Source organism: Lemur catta, chromosome 13 (genome assembly GCF_020740605.2).
Source record: "Lemur catta isolate mLemCat1 chromosome 13, mLemCat1.pri, whole genome shotgun sequence".
Classification (NCBI taxonomy): Eukaryota; Metazoa; Chordata; class Mammalia; order Primates; family Lemuridae; genus Lemur; species Lemur catta.
The window spans coordinates 41,515,979-41,537,097 of record NC_059140.1 but is presented as its reverse complement, the minus strand read 5'-3'; the positions used below and the strand labels follow the sequence as shown (position 1 = coordinate 41,537,097).

General features: G+C 34.2%; 1 protein-coding gene across 2 annotated transcripts in view; it reads right to left on the bottom strand.

Moving 5' to 3' along the window:
• Positions 1-21,119, bottom strand: part of KLF12 (Kruppel like factor 12) — a 232,724-nt gene that overhangs the window by 146,105 nt on the left and 65,500 nt on the right. Inside the window, exon 1 of one of the 2 annotated variants that reach the window (XM_045567223.1) lies at positions 8,610-8,683. The exons of the other annotated variant lie outside the window; for it this stretch is intronic. Within the exon in view, the coding sequence (XP_045423179.1) occupies positions 8,610-8,624 (15 nt within the window). The 5' untranslated portion in view covers positions 8,625-8,683. Of the gene's footprint in view, positions 1-8,609; positions 8,684-21,119 lie in introns of those variants that run through there. 2 annotated transcript variants of the gene reach the window in all.

Below are 21,119 nucleotides of genomic sequence, written 5' to 3'. Positions count from 1 at the left end.
TTAACAGTCTTATCATGCAGTGAAACAGAAGAGCATATTTGTTTCTTGCGTCTCAGTAGAAAATTAGTTTAGATAAATTTCCCTGTGTGACTTAGTGATTAATTGAACATGTACCTTTTCTGGGAGATGCTTAAAGAAATTTACTGTGTACTTCATGTTGAAAAAAAAAAAAAGGAATTAAACTAAACCTGTAACTCTACATCCTTTGATTTATATTGCATTATTTTAAATGTAAGTATGTTTCAATTAAAGAGCCAAATTCCTTTTTAACATGAAGTACACAGTAGATACATGCCTTAGTTTTTGTGCCTTGGTTTCCCTCATTAGTAAATGAAATTTGAAAGATGAACACCATCCTTAAAACAAGCATCCTGCAACTCTGGCTAGCTGTTGTTACTCTAAGAATTAGTCACTGAAGATCTATTTGTGAAAAAGCCTGTACTCACTCTCCTCTTTGTTCTTTTATTTTACTAAAAAGGGAAATCTATTTTTCAATATTTGTGTTGCATACACCCTGATGGTTATAATTTACCTTGCTTTCAGCCAGTGATTTTTCTTCTTTACTATATGTGTTCAAGGGCAAACTCTTAAACGTAAATGCCATAAAAGTGTGAATTTATAAAACTGACCAAGAAAAAACTAAAGCAAAGTACACTAAAGAAAGATAAATTGTACTTCTTCTAAAAGTATAGAAGAGAGAGTAAAAGGAAATTAAGCAGAAATATCCTACATCGATAACCTGGGAAATTTGGTTTTAAAAGTATTGAATGAGTTATCTACTGCATGTAGGGGAAGATATTTGAGTAAATATTTAATCCAACTGTTTTATATCACAATTATATCAATTGTCAGTTTAAGAAATGATTGATTCCTTAAGAAAATTCAGAGCATGTGCACAACATGCTCTCTGTGCTTTTACATGTATGTTTTTAAGCTTTCACATTTGAATTGGAAATTCTAATCTTTTAAAAGCGTTCAATACACACATGGAAATTTGTCCCCAAATTTCCTTACTTCCTAGATGTTATATGTTTCATGATCTATCTCCCAGAACTTTCATAAATCATATTATTTACCCAAACCAATTAGAATCTGTGTTTACAGCTGACTGCAACTCTGAAACTGGTTTGGCCCATTGTGTGTTGTGAAGTTAGGTTGGCATGAGGTGAAGAAGGTAGAGGAGACTTTGTTTACATATTTTTTAATTAATAATAGACATTGCTAAGGATTGAAAAGATGGACAAACATGTTCAAATTTTACACAAATACTTAGCAAATAAGTGATATTTTGTTTTACCCCATAACTTGGTGAATACTCATTACATTTGCTAGATGAGAACATGGTGCTCAAGATATTTTGGACTTTAAACCACATAAGTCTTGTTCATGTGGTCATATTAGATGAAGAACTAGTGTCACTTAAACAAAGGTCAAAAGAGCAAGTCTAGGAAGTTAGTTAAATTCCTGTTGTCTTACAATTGCTTTTAAACTAAACCTCACAGAGCATGCAAAGCTGTCTTAAAATAGAGGTAACTGTTATATAGGCTTATCTTTTCTTCCTCATGATTAGAATTTTGTTCTTTTGGTATTTAATTAATATTATTCAGTGGATAACTTAAAATATTAATTAATTAGAGTTTCACTGTGCATGAGAAGAAAGCATGTCTTACAGACTTTTAAGGGATAAAAGGTTCATTTAAATCTCTACCCTAAACTATAATCTCATGCCAGTGCCTGAGGCAAATGTTCTGTGCTAGTTACACAGTTTAAAATATGCAATAATGTTTACCATCCTCAAACAGATTAATCTTCTCTGCTACCAGATGGGCCTTGCTTTTGGTTCTACAAAACGTTCACCATAAATAGTCATTTTTACAATAATATCTCACAGTAGCAAAATACATCAAATTTCAGAGAAAGAAAACTTGACCTCAGAGTGTCTGTGATAGTCAAAATGATATATTCGGAAACCCTAACACATGACAAACATAGCAAACAGACCCCAGCAGATTCCAAAATCAAAGATGTTCAAGCCCCTCATGTAAAAAAGTATAGTATTTGCATGGAACCTATTCACATCCTCCCTCCCATATACTTGAAATGATCTGGAGATTACTTATGATACCTAAGTACCTACAATGCAAATATAATACTTTGTAAATAGTTGTTATACTGTATTGTTTATGATTGGTTCCCACCACCCCCAAACATTTTCCATCCACAGTTGGTTAAATCTGTTGATGTGGAACCCACAGTTACAGAAGGATAACATTATGTGCTTGTTTTCTCATGGAAAAACTTTTAAAGAGAGAGAAACCACCAAGCCTAAATAAGACTAATGGCAAAGTTGAGAGAAATCTATCTTTTCCTACCTCTCCCTGGAAACAAAGGTAACAGCAATGGGAAAGTGTCACAAGTGGAAAAGCAAGCGATTTTAAAGACCCCAGAACTTTTTCACAAGCAGTGGATGCAATCCCATCTCACCTCACTACAACATTAGTTAAGACGTCCTCAAGTAACCTAACACTTTAGCCTTGGCTTTCGGTTTCCAGGTAAAGGAATACAGACTCTCGCAGGGCTTTCTGAGGATCTCAGAGGGTTACACTGTCTAAGGCTGCTTTAAGGGGATCCCTTTTGCATTCAGTTGCCGCAGGGCACACACAGGTGTACATAGTTACTACACTTATTCGGAGAATGAATTGCACAAACCATGCTTCCACGGACTGTCCCCATCAAGACCACCACATAAGCGAACTTCGAGAAGGGCCAGGCTGGAGCCTCAGAGACAAAGACTGGAGCAGGGAGGCAGAAGGGAGGACAACTGATGTTCCCAAAAAGGGGGACTCGCCCGCCAGCCAGCCAAGACTTCTGCTAATCAGGTGTGAGTTAGAATCACAGGGCGAATCTCAGCTCAGTGCTTCTCTTGGCTGGGACACTTATTCATCAGAAATAAAGATTTAAAAAAATGCTAACAATAATGCTGACAAGGATGTAGTAAAACTGACACTATATTAGGCTGCAGGATAACAGTGTACATGGTACACATTTTCAGAAAGGGTGCTGAACTGTCTCAAAAGTCTGAAAATACCTTAGAACCAATAATTACATTTTTAAGAATCTAGGCCCTGCCATCCCCTCGCCCTCCCTCATACACACATTCACAAACCACCCCCCCCCCACACACACCTCTGTCCACAGGGGCGTGACCTGATATTCACAGTCCGTTCAACATCTATCCCTAATCATTCTACTTTGAAAAACAAAATAATATTTGCAAATGACATCCTCAATCAAATGCCAGTTTCACTTTCAAGAATCACCAAAGAGAAAGAATATGCTTTAAAAAAGAAAACTGAGTTAAGGAAAGTTAACACAGATTTAGTCATTAGTCATGATTCCTGTGGAATGATCTCACAATTCAAGTGTTGGCACTTGAAGCAGCTTCTAAAGATAGTCGTTATGTCTGGAAGATTACATATATAGCAACCATCTCAATTTCATGCAAATAAATACTTTAGGTGGTTTTGGGAGAAAATCCCAGAGGCAACATCATTGTTGATTTAAACAGTACTGTATCTCAAACAAATTGGACCAGAGTCAAGATAATGTGTTCCAGAAAACTTTGTTAAATGACTTAAAAAGGGGCCTAGTGAGGACATAGATGCTGATGTTCAAGTTGCATGTAAAGATACTCAATGAAATAATGTCATAATTTGAGTGCAGAAAAATTTAATATTTTAAAATTTATATTTTATATAAAATGTGATTTTTGAATGTCTTGTAACTAAATACATGAAAATATAACTATTAAAGTCAAATTATCTGTGAATTACAATTGGTTGAAAAACTCTCTTCCTGGGAAAATGGGGGACAATCTATTGAAAGGACTTGCATTTAGACAAATACGGCAATTTGGGATTTTCACAAAGATGTATACATGGATGTTTAACTTTGCCTTTTTTATAGGAGTAAAAATTAGAAACAAAAACACCAGCATAATAATGAAGTTTGGAACAAGGGTTTTCACCATAGTTATGAAGTGAAATCATTTATGGATCATTTTAAAGGTACACAGGACGGAGACCCATGGCAGTAGGTATGGTGCAGACACCCAGGGTTCAAAAAGCGTCATCTGCAATTCTAATAATCAGACAAGTTTGAGAAACAATATTCAGTGGCACAGGAAAACACTGTTTATATAATGTTAAGTGAAAAAATGTTAGCATACAAACCTGCATGTAAATAAGCTTAATTTTGTTCCCCAAAAGCATTTTTATAATGAAAATAAAAAAAAATGGATAGAAAAAAATAATTCAGAATGTTCATTAGGTGAATTTGTGGGTCAACTACATTTGCTTTTGTTCCCCCTATATTTTCTATAGAGCTACTTTTAAAATTAAAAATGCTATATGTTCAGAAAGAAAATATATGAATGTACAAAATATATTTTGAAGGAAAAAACCTAAAAAGGAAGCAGAGGCTTTCATAATTTTGATTTATTTATTTATTTTTTTTGCATTTCTAGAGTCTAGTGAACCATAATGTTACTAGAAGAAAATCACTGTGCTATGTTGTTATCAGAATAAAATAACAGATTCTATTATTTGCTCAATTTGCTCAGGGTGTTACTACTATCAGTTTTAGATTGGTGGCACGGTTATTTAGAATTGACATATCCACCTATAATTTAAGCTAACGAAAAGAGCTAACTATATCTGATAACTCAAGGTATGCAATTCTGGTTTTCCCAGTGGAATAAAACGATGGTGTTTGCTGGAAATCCTAACCTGATGTATTACAGTTGACTGGGCAAACATTTTCATACTTGAGAAACTACTATAAACAATTACTTACCAGTGTATGGGTAATACAAAGTTTTTTCTGTTTTTGATGAAAAGCGTTCACTCAGTAAGAATTTAGTGAACATTACTATATAATCACCATAGCACTCTAAGTCTAGGGATTAGTTTTAACACTTGCCCTGACAGAAGCAGAGTTTTTTTGCCCCCAGAGATTTAATGAGAGTTTCATCACTATTTTAGTGAACCGCATTCTGAAAACATGAAATGTATGACCAACAAGGAATGTTTCAACTCTGCATTCTATTATATAAAAAGGAGGGCATTATAAATGAGTTTCAGGAAACAAAATTGTGCTCCTTAAATCAATGTCTTCAGAGTATATAAACAAAAATAGCATTCAAATAAGTATTAATATTATTGAATATTTAATATATTGAATATTTAATATTACTGATTATTTAATACCATGGGAAAAATAAACATTTACAATTAATATTTACAACATTATCTGATAAAAATTTCCCCTCTAGTTTTATAGATGAAGAACTATGGTCTTATAGAAGTTGAATTGGATCTGTGATCTAAACCTCAGGGTGATTCCTAAAACTGAATTCACTTCCCTGTGCTGTCCTCATCAGCCTTAGAAGAGGCAGAGAAAGACCTCATGTCTTTATTGGTAAAATTTTCTTATGCAGTTCATGTGAAATTAGTACTTGGAAATATCCAACTAAAAGGAGTATAAAAATGAACACTGGTAATTGTTTGTAAGCTGCAACCCACTTCCCCAATACACCTTGAATAGAACAATTTTAATGGCATGAGGCCGGTATCAGTGACAAACCACATAATGTCTATTTCTTATTTAGTTCCTATTTGTTCTCCAATCAGGCTTCAGGATAACAGCAACTAGAAAAATCATTCTTCATGTAGGAATGGCATCCTCCACTTTGTGCAATGGCCATGCTATATGTGACATATGCTTGAAAGAAACAAGAGAAAAGACGGCAGAATGAAATGGAACAAAAGCTTCATTAGATTTGAAAGCAGGTATAATCAGAGATGTAAGTAGAAAAATGAGCTCACCATCTGCTTAATTTCTTCCTCTTCTTTTAAGCTAAACACTCAGAAATGAAAAAAAATATATTGTTTTATTTCTGATCAATGATGGATAAAAGCAGTGCATAAAGTGTAACTTTTGCAAAAGGGACAATAAGTGAGAAGCAATGCGATATGGTTTTTTAAAAAAGGGTATGTGCCTGACTGAATTCGAGTCGAGCTTTTATTATACATGACCAGTGCACTCATCATCTCTCTTCCTTTAATTTCTAATTGAAAGTGATTCTGAGTATGCTTTTGCACAGTTCAGATGTCTGTTACCTCTTCCACCTTTACCAGATGCCACCTGTCCTCAATTAGATTCTACTCTTCCATGCTTCCACAGCACTCTGAGCTGTGTGTGTCTTTCTCTTACGAGGCCAGGAGCCCACTGAAGACATGTTTTTATCTAACTCTATCCCAGCCCCCATCACAGTCTCTGATACAAAGTAATCACTTAATTAAAGCTCATTAGTAAAGCTTCAGTTGCTCTCTAAAGCCTTTGTTGGGACTCAGATTCAACAGATCTACGAAATTACCCCTCTTAAAAGTTAAATAGTAAACATATTAGCTTAATAATAACAAACATAAAAATTGAGGTTGACAGTTTCCATCGGCTCACACAGTGCTTTAAGTGACTAGTTTCAATGCATTACAAAATGAATTTTAAAAGAAGGGATGAGAGACACATACTTCCGATGGGCCTAAAACCAAATACATGAGTCACATTTTGTATTTTTGTTCATTTGAAATACATTCCTTTTTTTTTATAACCAGAAAATTCACAGACAGAATCTCTCAGTAAGTTACAGCAATAGCAATGTTCTCTCCAGTTTCAAAATTTAGTTTTAATGTTTAAAAAATTTCCCAAAGTTACCTATAATTCTACATGTCTTTTTCTGTCAATCAGGGTATAACACATGGAAAGGAGATTATAAATCCTATAATTAGATACAATGATAAATGGGTGTTATCTGATGCCTGTTAATTTTCCAGTCCATGGTAAACAAAAAATACTACTCTAATCTTTTCTCAGTAGAGGTAACTTGTACCAAGCCAGCAAATCTGACTTTACTTCTTCCTTCCAAACTGTATTACATGTTTTCCATGTATTTAACTCCATACTTCCCTTTCTCCTCACCCTGTTTGCTTAACTCAACCCCTTCATGCCAATCCTGTTTTTCTAGAAATTTTGCCTACCTGCATTCCATGGTCTCCACCTTCATCTACATACCTGACATTCTTATTTACACTTAGGGAGCGGTTCTTAACCATGAGTGATTCTGTCCCCCAGGAGACAATGAGCAACATCTTAAGACATTTTTATTGTCACAGCTGAGGGAAGGGGTAACAGGACAGTTCCCACAAAGACAAAAGATCAAGAGTACCAAGGTTAAGAAACTTTACACTAAGCTATCACGCCTTTCTACCATTTCTTTTCCTCTAACATCTTGTATTCTCCTCTCTTTTTATTTGTGGGATTCTTCCATTTTTCTCTCAGTTTTTCCTCCTCTAACTCGTCCATGTGTTAAATGCGTAAATATACATACACAGTACCAACATGAGTACTACCTCTCTGTGGCTATGTGAATATGGTTTATGTATTGTTATGAATGCTGGTAGGCATGTGTATACTCTTGTGAATTCTTAGCATGTAGTGCACTTAAAAATCATGCGAGGAGTGAGTGTGTGTATGTATGGTGAGAATATATACAAAAATTACCATGAGGAGTTTATGATTTACATATACAGATGTGTCCAGGTGTGTTTATGTCTTCACTTGTAAGTTATTTATTGTATAGTTTTCATACTTGTGCTAAAATACACGAACAGAAGAGTGCAGATGTATATATATTTTTTGTTGGGTTTTTTTTTTTTTTTTGTAAAAATCAAGAATGTCAGGGTTTGGGTCAGAAAGCTTAAGTCACAAATACAGCTGATCTCCAAATCCATTAAACATCTGCCCTTCCAGTATGGATTCTGGATTGCAGCTCACATATGGCTTTTGCCAGCAAAACCTGAATTACTTTCACCACACATAAAGGAGAAAAGGCATGTCTACCTAATAATTATAGACACAATGCACATGCATTACAGTATACTGTTTATTCCTATCAACATCTCAATGTAGGAAACTACCGTTAATCACGTTTTACAGACAGGAAACAGAGACATGGAGAGGTTAAGAAATGTGCCAATGATTCAATAGGTGGTAAGTGACAATGTCAAGTTACAATCTTTAGTGATCTCTGGCAAAAATATCCTTGGCCACAATTATTAATGCAATACTGACTCCCATGTCTGGGTCCATAATGTATGCCTACACTAGACTGGGAATGACTGAAATCACTGTAATCGTGTCTATAAAACATTTTCCTCTTATTTCCTGCAATGTAAAGACGACTATAATGTCATTTAATAAAGAAGAAAGGGTCAAAAGGTTAAGTAAAAAGTTCCACAGACATTACAAACATACCTTAGCAAACTATTTTTCCTTTATTGGTTTTTCTTGTAATATCTCTAAGAAAATAACATTATTCAATTGTTACTGAATAAATTTAAAAAAAGAAAAGAGTCAGGCACATTAATCACTTCTTTGATCCAAACAATAGAAGTTTCGTTCCCATGAGATACAGTTACTCTGCTTTTTGGTTTTAAATGATTCCTGTGATGAATTCTCAAATTAATTATTAAATAAATAGGCAAACTCACATTTACATGATTCATTTTCTTCTCAGCATCGGAACTTTCAGTTGCAGTAAAATAGCCAAGGTTCAATTATCTACAGTCATAGAAGGGATCACAATGTAAGTAATCCCAAGTGACAGATAATCCAAAAAGCATTTACGTTGAGTTTTAAATTCATTATGATTCCAGCAGATTTACCTCTGTAATTATATTTTTATTAGGCTCATATTAAGATTCATTTGTATTTCTTAAACACAGGGAAATTGACAGCAGGAGGGAGGACCCTCGGTAACAAGCTAGATGACAAAAGGAAGCCAATTTGCTATTAGCAATTCTTCCGGTAGATAATCAACACAAAGGCGAGCTATTTAAGAGTGGATAGTGAAATTGCACTTTATATTTATTAAGAGTTTTATATAATTAATTACAATGATACGTTACAACAGTATACAGTACAGGTGTTAGGGCATGGACTGTGGATTCCAATGGACTTAGGTTTATGTGCTGGCTCTGCTCTTACTCTGTGACCATAAGTCAGTCTCTTATCTTTCAAAACTTCACTTCCTTATTTACGAAATGGTGCTAATAGTAGTACCTACTTTTGAAGGGAGTTCTAAAAAACAAATTATTAAATGCACGATGCCTGACACAGAGTACTCAGTTAAAGTTAGTTGTGGTTGTTATTTTTTGTTGTAGTTATATTTTAATCTATCTTACTCTAGTGCTAAATCCAGAGAGAGATCACTCACTACAGTTGACAGTTTGTATCAGTTTGGCTTCCATAAAATGACACCACCATTAATAAACACAATTAATAAACTTATTCTATTTGACTTATGTAGAACAATGGACCTAATATCTATCCAATATACAGTGTTTTTTCAAGTATTCATGAACTATTTACCAGAATGTGACCATAGGGTGAGCTGTAACACAAGCTTTAACAAACCCAAAGGGTTAAAATCATTCACCATGCTCTCTAACAACAGTGGAATTAGGCTGTATCAATTACAAAAGATAACTAGAAAACTCCTAATTACTTAGAAATGAAGCAATACACCTTGAAGTCAACACTGAGTCCAAAAATCTGTTACAATAAAAATCAGAACATATTTTGCATCAAATGAGAAATATGTATAAAATCTGTGGGATATAGCTAAATGTGTGATTATATGAAATTATGCCCTGACATTCATATTTCAGAAAAGAAGAAAGGTTAATAATCATTGATCTAAGTATTTTTTTAAAGAAGTTAGAAAAAGAAAAGCAAATTAATCCTGAATAAAGGAGGAAGAAGAAAATAATAAAGATATTAGCAAAGTTAATTCAATAGAAAACAAATACACAAAAAAGAATACAAATAAAACCCAAAACTTGTTATTTCAATAGACTAATAAAACGAATAAACCTCTAGGAAGTCTGACAAAGAGGAGAAGGAGAGAGAAAGCAGTTATTACCAACATCAGGATTTTACTGCAAGGCCTACAGCCATCACAAAAATAAGAAGAGAATGAGAGAATGTTACAAATAGATTTATGCCAGTAAATTTTAAAATTCTGACAAAATGGAATTGTTTAATAATTTGCCAAAACTGATACACAGGAAAATCTGAAGACTCCTAGATTCATTTCAGAAATTGATTAAACCTTCTGACTAAATAAATATTACAATCCCAGATTTGCTTCATGAATTATTTCAAACACTTATAAAAGAAATAACCCAATCTTACATAAACCCTTCCACAGAACCATAAAAGAAGAAACACTACATGGTTTTATGAGGTTGGCATACTTGTTATCAAAAACTCAGTAAATTCATGAACAGGCAAAACAAATCCGTATTTTTTTAAAGTCAGGATAATCATTACTCTTGAAATTGGGTAGTGACTGGGATGAGACATGAATGGGACATATACATTCTTATTTCTTTATCTGGGTAGTAGTTACATATATCTGTATTCACTTTGTAAAAAATTCACAAACTACACAGGTAATTTGTGTACTTTCCTGTGTGTGTCATACACCAGTTAAAAAAAAAAACTTACTAAAAAAATAAACAAAAGAAAAATGCCCTCAGTTTAAACCTTTCTGCAAGGTAAACTTTAATCCATTAAATAATATTATGTATATATGGTCTGAAGAATAAAGCTATTATCTAGATATACTATTATTCAGAGTAATTTTTCTCTTATGTTCATCAAAAACTATCATAACAAAAAAAATCTTGCTAAAATGATGAGAAACATATTAATAGTATTTTTTCAATGTCTAAAATCTGAAAAATACATTTGATTTGATTTCTTTTCAGGAAATCCACATAAGTTTATATAGATAATAATATTTTCAAAACATCAACCTAAACTATGCATTTAATAATACACTGTAAATTCAAACAAGTATCACAATATGTCTTTTCCAGGGTTTAATTTTACATTTTGAAAGTCACAGCAAAAAATATCTGTCCAGTCCTTTTATTTTCCCTTGATTTCTCATAAATTTTCTGCAATCATTCTGTAGTTATTCAGATAAATTAAATCTATATGCATATCTCTATATATGCAATGTATTAAGCACTTAACATAGTTCCTGGTACCTTGTAAATCCTCATTTAGAGTTGTTAAATAAAGAAATACTTTTTCACTGTGACAAATCAGATGGTCTCTAAAAATTTCTCTCCTGTTGAAGACTTAATTCCCTTCTAAGAAAATTGGTCTCACCCTTCCTAAAACTTAGAGTTTTTCCACTTTGATGGAACAAGTATTGAACAGTTCTATCCTTGCTCTGTCCCTGGTTAACTTACCTTTTGTAAATCAAAATTAGTAGGCTCCTAGTAAAGCCACATTGATTGTTTTTGGATATATTTCTTCATGTATGGCTCATTTATATGATATACAATTACTGTAGAACACTCTTAGAATCTCTCATTAATGTTGAACCAAAATAACGTTTTTGCCGTATGATGCATTCTAAAAAGTCAGCTTTACTAAGGTTCACCCCTGCATTATGACATCTAGCAATTTCTTTTACTTTCACAAACTTCAATATGAATTTCTTTTCTCCCCAGGGTACCATCACTTTGACATCACCCGGCAGTTATTTCTTATTCAGAACCTAATCAAAGTGTCACTTTTCCCTTATTGTTTCCTTTTCTACTTCGCAACAAAAAAAAATGAAAGAAAACGTATCAGCAGGTTAAATATTTGCCAGATGCCCTAATGCTGTGCTCCAATAATATTTTACTTACACAATTTGAGCAATTCACACAATATCTCCATGATTTTTACAATAACATTTAAAAATTCATATCAACATAAATTTCATTGGGTCCTATAGTTAGCAATGTTCAAACATTTCCCTCTTTGAAGTCCACAGGTTGGTACAGGGGTGGGGAGCCTGTGGCCATAAGGCCCCATGTGGCTTCTAGGTCCATAAGTGTGTCCTTTTGACTGAATCCAAATTCTACAGCACAAATTCTTTTATTTTTATACGTACATTTTTGTTCGTTTTTTACATTTATACTTTACTTTACTTTTAAAATGAATGTATTAATTAATAAAATACCAAAGAATAAAGTAATTTTCAACAAAATAATCCTCCCAGATCCACAGGCACAATTAGAACATTAGTAAGCCATAAGGGCTAAATTGACAGCTGCTATGCTCATGATTTTAGTTCTAACCTCCCCTGCTGACGGTGCCACTACTGCACGAGGCTGGCTGGCGAGAGTTTATGTGGGTCCAGTATACCAGTCTGTCACCAGTTTTTGACATCAGTACACTGTATTTCTGTTTGAACTGGAATTTGTGAATAGTTGCACAGCTCAACAGTATTTTTTAAAATTCTGTCTGCTTAATAGCCCATCATGTCAAAGAAGACCAAGAGAACACTGAAGGAAGAAAACAGACTTTTTAATGAGGATTGGGAATTGTAATATTATCTTGTTTCTGCTAAAGATAATTTGCTTGCTTTGTGATACTGCAATATCAACACTGAAGAAATTCAATGCTCGTCAGCATTGAACACTCATGAGTGTTAACTCATGACCACAAATATTTCAAATTAGAGAAAAAGACACAAAAAATTGTATTGCAGAAATTAAAGATGAAAAGCAAAAGCAAAGATTATTCTTTCAAGCAGCAATAAAACCTGGAAATAATGCTACTGAAGCAACTTATAAAGTAGCTTATATACTCGAAAAAAGGGAAGCCATTCAGTGATATAGAACTTGTGAAAGAATGCATTGTTGAAGTCGTAGGATGCTTAGACCCGACAAAATTTCAAAGTACAAACAACTGTCTCTTTCAAGGAGAACCATAACTGACCAGCAGTATGAATCAGCCTTCAATTTAACAGAACTTCATGCAATACTTCAAAAGGAAAATATATATTATTCAATTGCTGTGGATGAATCAACTGATACTACTAACTTGGAGGTTTTTATACTTCATTTGGGTCATAACAGAAGATTTCCTTGCTACAAAGAGTTGCTTGCTTTTGGCACTCTTGCGAATAGAATACAGGGAATAGATATCTTCAACAACTTTCAAGACAAATGGTGTGAAGTTGGACTGAATTTGGTAAATTTAGAGAGTGTAGGTACAGATGGTGCACCTTCCATGACAGGAAAACATGAAGAGTTTATTGCACAGTTAAAGTATTAACAGATTCGGATGCTCTCATTTCTTTTCAGTATATCTTGTATCAGTAAAATCTCTGTGCTAAAGCTACTATTTTAAGTTACACTTTGCAATAAGTTGTAAGTATTGTTAACTATATTCATGCAAATGCAACACGGCATTATCAGTTTCATAACATGCTAAAGTTGAAGGATGAGGTATTCAGAGTAGATTTGCCATATCATTGTAAAGCGCATTGGCTATTGCAGGGACAGGTATTAGCCAAAATTTTATCTCTGCGAGAACAGATAGTTAAATTTTATGAAGAACAGAATCAGCAATGTGAATTATTGAAAGAAGATTTCTATGGGAATGCAGCATTTCTGTGTGATATCATGTCAAATCAAAATGACTTAACTATTTCTTTGCAAGGTAAAACTAAGTATATATATGATATGTGGCAAAAAAAAAAAAAATCCAAGCATTTCGAAAAAAGCCCTCTTTTTTCAAAACACTTCTTTAAAAGGAAATTTCAGATGAACATTTTTTCCCCAGTTAGCAAAGGACACTGATGAGCAGGATGATATATGTGAATCGTTTGAAGAATATGCAGCTATTATAGACCTATTAATTGGATAGTACAATGAAAGGTTCACTGACTTTGAGAATCATGACATCACACTCAAATTAGCATCTCAGCCTCACCTAGTTGATATCACACCAAGGCACCTAAAGAACTACAGATGGAATTGATTGAGCTCAGTAGATGACATTTTAAAGTCATTGTGTGATGCTAAGAAAGATCAATTGAAACATAGAAAAATGCAGAATACCCATGCGCCCTCACCAACATGCCCCAACAATGCTTTCTTGCTTTCCAACCACTTATTGCTGTGAATCTACATTATTCTACCTAATCTAAATCAAGATGCCCTTAAGGTCCCAAACAACTGATACCCACCTAGAGGATCAACTGAAACTGTGGACCTCAACGCTGCAACCAAATATTCAAATGTCATCCAACAAAAAGCAGACACAACAAAGTCACTAAAAGGCTAACTTTAAAATTAATGGTTTTCATTTTTGAAATTATGAAGTACAGTAGTTACGTTTTTACAAAGTAAGGTACTTTTTTAAGTAAATCTAACTAAAGTTCCTTCAATGCGGCCTTATTTGATTACAGCTAAGTTAATGTGGCCTCCAGCATGAAAAGGTTCCCCATCCCTGAGTCGGTACTTACTCTGATGTGGAGGAAAGCTATTCTCAAAAGCACTTAAAGGTAACTAGCAGAGAGGGATGGGTGGTCGTGTGCATGTTTAGACAACGGTCTTAAATACGTTCTTATATTGATACGTGTATCCCCACACCTAGACGGTCCTTCGGCTTTATGAGATCCATAGTGTCACCAGAACATTTGCCTTCAGAGCTTTGGTCAGGTTCAGGTAGAGAAAAACAGAAGGTTAAAGTGGAAATTAGTGTAGAGGGATGATCATTGAGAACAATCTAAAATTAGCTGCAATTATCTCCCTTAAATTTTGCTATCTCTTTTGACCTTTGACTGTATGTATTTCCACTCTAGCCTAGCCAAGGCCCTTCCACTCTCCAGATTTCTTTTCAATCCCTTGTTGACTTCCTTGATTTCTTTTCTTTCTTTCTTTTTTTTTTTTTTTTTTTTTTTCTGGTCACCAGGTAGTTTCTTTGGGGTAACTAGCATCATTAAAAAAAAATTAACATTTTTATATACACAATATATAAACAAGTACAAAGTAGAATATTGTGCTAGATATAATTGATGAGCTATTGCTTGTCATCTTTTGCCCCTGCTTCTTAATACCTCCCTGATGACAGGAGCTGGACCTTCAAGCGCCTTTACATAAGGTTCTAGATTCTGCCAGTGAGGCGGAGGTCTGGTGTGGCTGCTGGCAACAATATCTGACACTGCAGAACCCAGTTACTAATCTGTGTGGGAGGCAGTTATATCGGGGACAGAAACGGAAACAGCAGCGGCTTCCTTATCTCTGCTTCACAGCTATGGTGATGTGTCCTGAAATCAACAGTAGAGAGGCAGATCCAACCTCCATTCCTCCCTCTCTTCAATGCATTATGAAAGCATTTAATTCTCTACACTAAACTCCCATCTGCTTAAAGCACCTGGAGTGGTTACTGTTTCTTGCACCATACACTAACTGACATAATTGTTAGCAGGTTGGAAGAGATAATATGAAAAAGAAGTAGACGAGGTATATAAAGGGGTGGAGTGAAATGCAGGATTACCCATCACCAAGCATATACATTCTAGGTTCCTGAGCACAGTACAAATGGGGCTCCACAGTCCCACTCCTCTTGCCTGCAATGGTACAGAGTTTCCTGACCTTCTTGACACTTCTGGGGCCTTCACACGTTCTGTCACCTCTGCACACAATTCTCTCCCAACCACTTTTTCTTCACACCTAACTTGTTCCTAAGTCTGACACATTTACAGATGTAGTTAAGACACCCCTGTTGCATGGAGCATTCTGATACTCACTCTAGGCCGATCAGGAACTTTCCTCTGGAACCCCACTACACACTGTGTCCACCCAATTTTCCACTTACCATGCTGTGTTAAAATTAGCTGCCTGCAAGACTGTGAGCTCTTTGTAATTTGGGACAACATTCAATAAATATTTGCCAAATGAATAAACAAGAGAATGATTCTGTATTTTTCACTGAGCCATCTGCCTGAAGAGACTAATTACATCTGTTTAAAGAAAAAATACACATCCTCACTTGATACCATGAAATGTTACATTTTTGAGTTCATGGAAGTGATCACATTAAGGCTTAAATCAAAGTGAGATTTCCAAGAGAAACTTGTAATTCTCCTTGTAAGCTATTCCTTTCAGCGTGGAAGGCGGCTACATGCTTGGGTCCTGCGCCTCATATAAAGGGACGTGATTTTGACACCTCCTATTCATGGTGAATGATGAGACTTTTAGTCTGGATTTTCTGGTATGTCTGCCATTCACACTGCAAATATATTTCAAAATTTAATCTACACACCTATATTTCAGCACCACCCACCTTCACCCTGGGTTAACTGATTTAGGGGCTGAAGTTTCTCATCTAGGTTTTGAAATCCCTTTCAATAAGAATGACACACATAAAGAAAAATAGGAATGAAAAAAATCAAACTATTAGTTTTACTCAGTATTTTGCACACTCAAGTTTTTGAAGATGGCTTACCAAGACTCCTCAGTGCCACATAAGAGGACAGAGTATAAGGTGGGTAACCCTCACACAACTGGGAATGGGGAGATGATGAGGTAGAAACCCAGCAGGAAACCTTGACCACTGTCTGAGATAGAACAGGGAGCTTGGGTTGCTGATGACTCCACTGGTTAGAAGGGGGGAAGTGAATCTGGAAGCACCTACAAAGTCACTGGGCATCGTGGATCATGAACTCTTGACTAGTGCAGAACCCAGTTCTTCATGGCCAAAGTCCATTCTGATGGGTCAGTCCTCGTTCTACCTGCTTTTGAATATTTTTAATATCTCACTTGGCTAAGACATCCTTGTAGGTGTGTATGGTAGTGGTAAGTGGGGTCAGCAACAGAGGGCTGATGCTAAGTATTGTCTGACAAATTTTGAGGACATTCTAGAAAACAAAGTCAAGCTTTGAAGAGTTATTACTCCCTAAGCTCAGCTGTGGAAACCAGAACTGTCAGAGGTAGAAGAAACGAATGCACCTTCATGAAAGCCAAGATTTTATTTTGTTCACTGCTACAATCCAAATATCTGGAATGTTTGGGGAATAAATGAGTGAAATGAGGCTGATGCTATTGGTGCCTTTTAGTCACCCCATTGACCATTTCTCCTGCCAGATGGTTGTGGTTTTAAGTCTAAAGGAAGAATATTTATTCTGTCAAGAGTATATATGTATAATAATAAATGTAAGTTGAATTACTTTAAAAATCAAGGGTAAAAAACTAATCACATAATTTTACTACAGAAAATTCTTAGAGATTCAGCAACCAAGGTCAATTACTAGTTTTATGAGCCTTAGTCATTTAATGACATGTTAAAAACAACCTAATCAATGATCAGTTTGGCCAGTTTTGCTCTCACCTCCGCTCTCCTGTTAAATGAGGACTTCAATAAGTGTCAGAGAAATCACTTTAGTAGACTCAACCTCTAAAAATAAACAAAAGGGTGAGTAAGCACAAACATGAAATGAGCCAAAAGAATCATCCGTCAGGCAGCTGTAAAGAGAAGATTCCTGACAAAGCTTCATTAAACATGGTTCAGGGTTCAATCATTTAATCATTAGCCTGATTTTAAATAGATGGCAATTCCCAAAATCCTGTTCATTTTTTTTTCTTTTTTGGTTTTAGTTTTGGCATGGCTATTGTGTTTTTACTGTTTAGAAACTGCACGCATCTTATATATAACAGCTTTAAAAACAACTTATATAGTAAGGCTCTGACCAAAATTATATTTGGTAATCAAAGCACTGGGAAATTAGTTATTAAAATCCTACTTTTTTATTCTTTCTCTATATCCGTATTTGTTTTTGTGGATTTTTCTGAAAACTGTATAAGTTTTTGCTTAACCTGAATTCTTCAAGGAACAATTTTATTGAAAAAATAATAAGACATGAACTTGACTATGTTCCATTTCCATTCCAGGTAAAAAGATGTGATATGAAAAGATTCAATACATGGTTCTCAAAGAAAATGTCGAGTTATGAAATGTCAGTAATATGTATTAGTGTTTCAAAATATCTAAAAATAATTGACATTGATAATGTATTCAAAAGCCCCGCTATTGTGTTTAAATTAAGAAGGCATTCATAATTTATATTATAATTTAAATAGTAAACATATGGCACCACTCGAGGAAGAGGCAGTGAAGCAAATAATTCATTAAAAATGCAAATGAATACAAGTGAACTTGCTTAGAAAAAGCCAGTCAGGGAACCAAAGGCTACAATGGCAGTGGCAAAGGCAAAGCTGAGGACTGTCCATGGGGGAGAATTCTGATGAGGTCAAGTGCAGCCTTCAGAGCTGTGGACTACTTATTAAGGAAGGAACCGCCCTGAATTTTTATTACTGAGCTTTGCTCACACTGTGATGACTTCAGATAAGGTATTTATGGATTGTCTGAATATTTGACCTTGGAACTATTTTATGGAAATGAGATATATTGCTTTTTATCGAGAAAATAGACAGTTCTCTACAGGTAAATCATTCATATTATCAAGAGAAAGCTTGGCTGGGGTAGGGAATGGGATGGAGAAACTTCCCCTGTGAAACATTTCATTCCTATTCAATACATTTAAGCCCTTATGCACTACAACAAATTAAAAACGATTATAAATCAATTAGTGATTCTTACTAGCAGCTCTATACCCATGTGAAATAAATCATGATGCCCTTTTTATAATAAATTCAGTCTTGATAAACTCAGTTATTTAAGAAAATGTCACTGCCATGATGCCAGTCTATTCTGAATTATAATCAATCCAATAATAGAGTTATATTTTCATCAGCAAAGAGCCATGACTTTCTGCAAAAGCACGGAAAGCATTCATATAAGATTGTGGATCACACAAGCACGTCCTATTATACCACCCACCACCTTGGCAAATGGCTTACCTTAAGTGAAACCCTTAATTACTCGCAGTTCAAGTCACTGAAACTAAGAAATGTAGGACAACTGATCATAACTTGATAATTATAATATTTTCTTTAATATCAAGTAAAGTGTCAGTGCTAAACTTTTCAGTGATATGTTTTAAGTAAATCTCACTAAAATGATTTTTGGATTAGCTATTTATTATCTAAGGAGAAAGTTTAACAATAACAGCTCTTTGCCCTTACAAAGTTGCAAATATCTAGAGCCAATACTAAATACCATGTTTTAAACAGATATCTCAATGATGAAATATAAAATAAAAACACAATCAAGAACAATTTGAGTATGTTCCATTAATGTGTTTCAGCATTGGTCATCTTAACTTTTCATTTATCATGTGCAAAAGAATACTTAAGAAAACAAAGTAATTATTGCCAAATTAGAAAGATCACTGAACATTAAATGCTCTTAAAAAAAAAAAGGAGAATTTGAATAGATGTATTTTCCTAATATTTGAAATATGTAAAATAATACAATTAATTTAGATAAGTTATGAAGCGTAATACAATTTACTCCCATGATTAGCTTTTCTTTTCTAATATATACGTTAATTCCCTTTTAAAGTTATAAATAAATGCCAGTTTCACAGCATCCTACAAATTTTAATTTCCATTTTAATACAGTTCTAAATATTTTTAAAATTTCCATTCTGATTTCTTGACTGACTCATGAGTAAAAAGGTGTTAAATTTCAAAATGTACTTTTTATGTTATTGTCTTATAAGTAAATGTAGTGGTTAGAAAATGTGGTTTGATAGGAATTTTTAGAAATTTTATGAAGCTTGCTTTATTGTATATTATGTGATATATTTTTGCAATTACTACATGTCCTAGAAAGATTGCCTATTTTCTAAATTGTTGGATACAGATATACATATATATGTATACATTTATTCCATTTACCCTAATGTGTTCTATAAATCATCATTAATCTTTACTAGCTTTGTTCTTCTACTTGACATAAAAATAATTGACAAAGGTATATTAAAGTCTACCTCTATGTGGTAGAGAATTTTTCAACTTTTTAGGTTCAATTTTGCTTTATTTATTTTCATGCCATTTTTTAGTTGCTTACAAGTTTACAATTGTTATATTGTCCTGATAAACTACACAGTAAACCTATCTTCGCCTAATTGTGTTTTCTGTGCTAACACCTGAATGGTCTGAAATAAAATGTGTATATTTTCACGGCAAATCTGTCATCATTCCTTTACTTTTAACCTTTGCTTTTATATTTAGGTGTGTTTCTTGTAAACCACATATAATTACACTTTTAAATTTAAAGTAACAATCCCTGTCTTTTGGCTTTTGTGTTTAGTCCATTGCATAAGTTTTCTATTTCTGCATGACAAATTACTATTAATACAAACATAGTGGCTTAAAACAATAAAAATTTATTATCTCATAATTTTCATGGGTTGAGAATCCAGCATATTTTATCTGGGTACTCTGCAAAGGGTCTAACAGAATACAATAAAGGTTTTACCTGGATGAGTCCTCATCTGGAGGTTCTATTAGCAAAGATTCACTTTCACATTCCTGTGGGTTATTGGCAACATTCATTTTCTTGTGGCTATAGGACTGAGATCCCTGATGTCTTCTAGCTGCTTTTAGCTGGGACCACTCTCAGTTTTTAAAGGCTGCTCTCAAATTCTTGCAATGTGACAATGCCTCAGACTTGCCTTTCTAAGACCAGTCCCAGACAACTCTGCTCTGAAAAGCCTCATGCAATTAGATCAGGTACACTAGGATTATCTTCCTTTCTTAAAGTCAATTGTGCCATATAGCATAATCTAATCACAGGAGTGAAATCTATCAAATTCATGATTCCAGGGATTATACAAGGCATGTACCCTGGGCTGGGGCAGACACGAACTATTGGGGGCCAGCCAGAATTCAGCCTACCACATTCATTTCAATTGAATATAATGACTGATATTTGGCTTTATTTTTATCTTTTTACTTTTTGCTTTCTATTTGTACTATCTTTCTGTTTACTTGTTCTCATTTCTGATTTTAAAAACAGATCGAATTACTTATACTTTTTCATTTGTTTGTTGTCTTATACATTTTTCCCCATTCTACTAGTTTGGGGGAATTAGGTACTATATACCTCTATTTCTAGTTACTCTTGATTTTTACTAAGAGTAATTAAAGTCATAGACAATATAAGGACATTAGGAAATGAACTCCCAGTGTCCTCTTCAAACTTAAATGCTACTGTAGTTTAATACTTCAATTCTA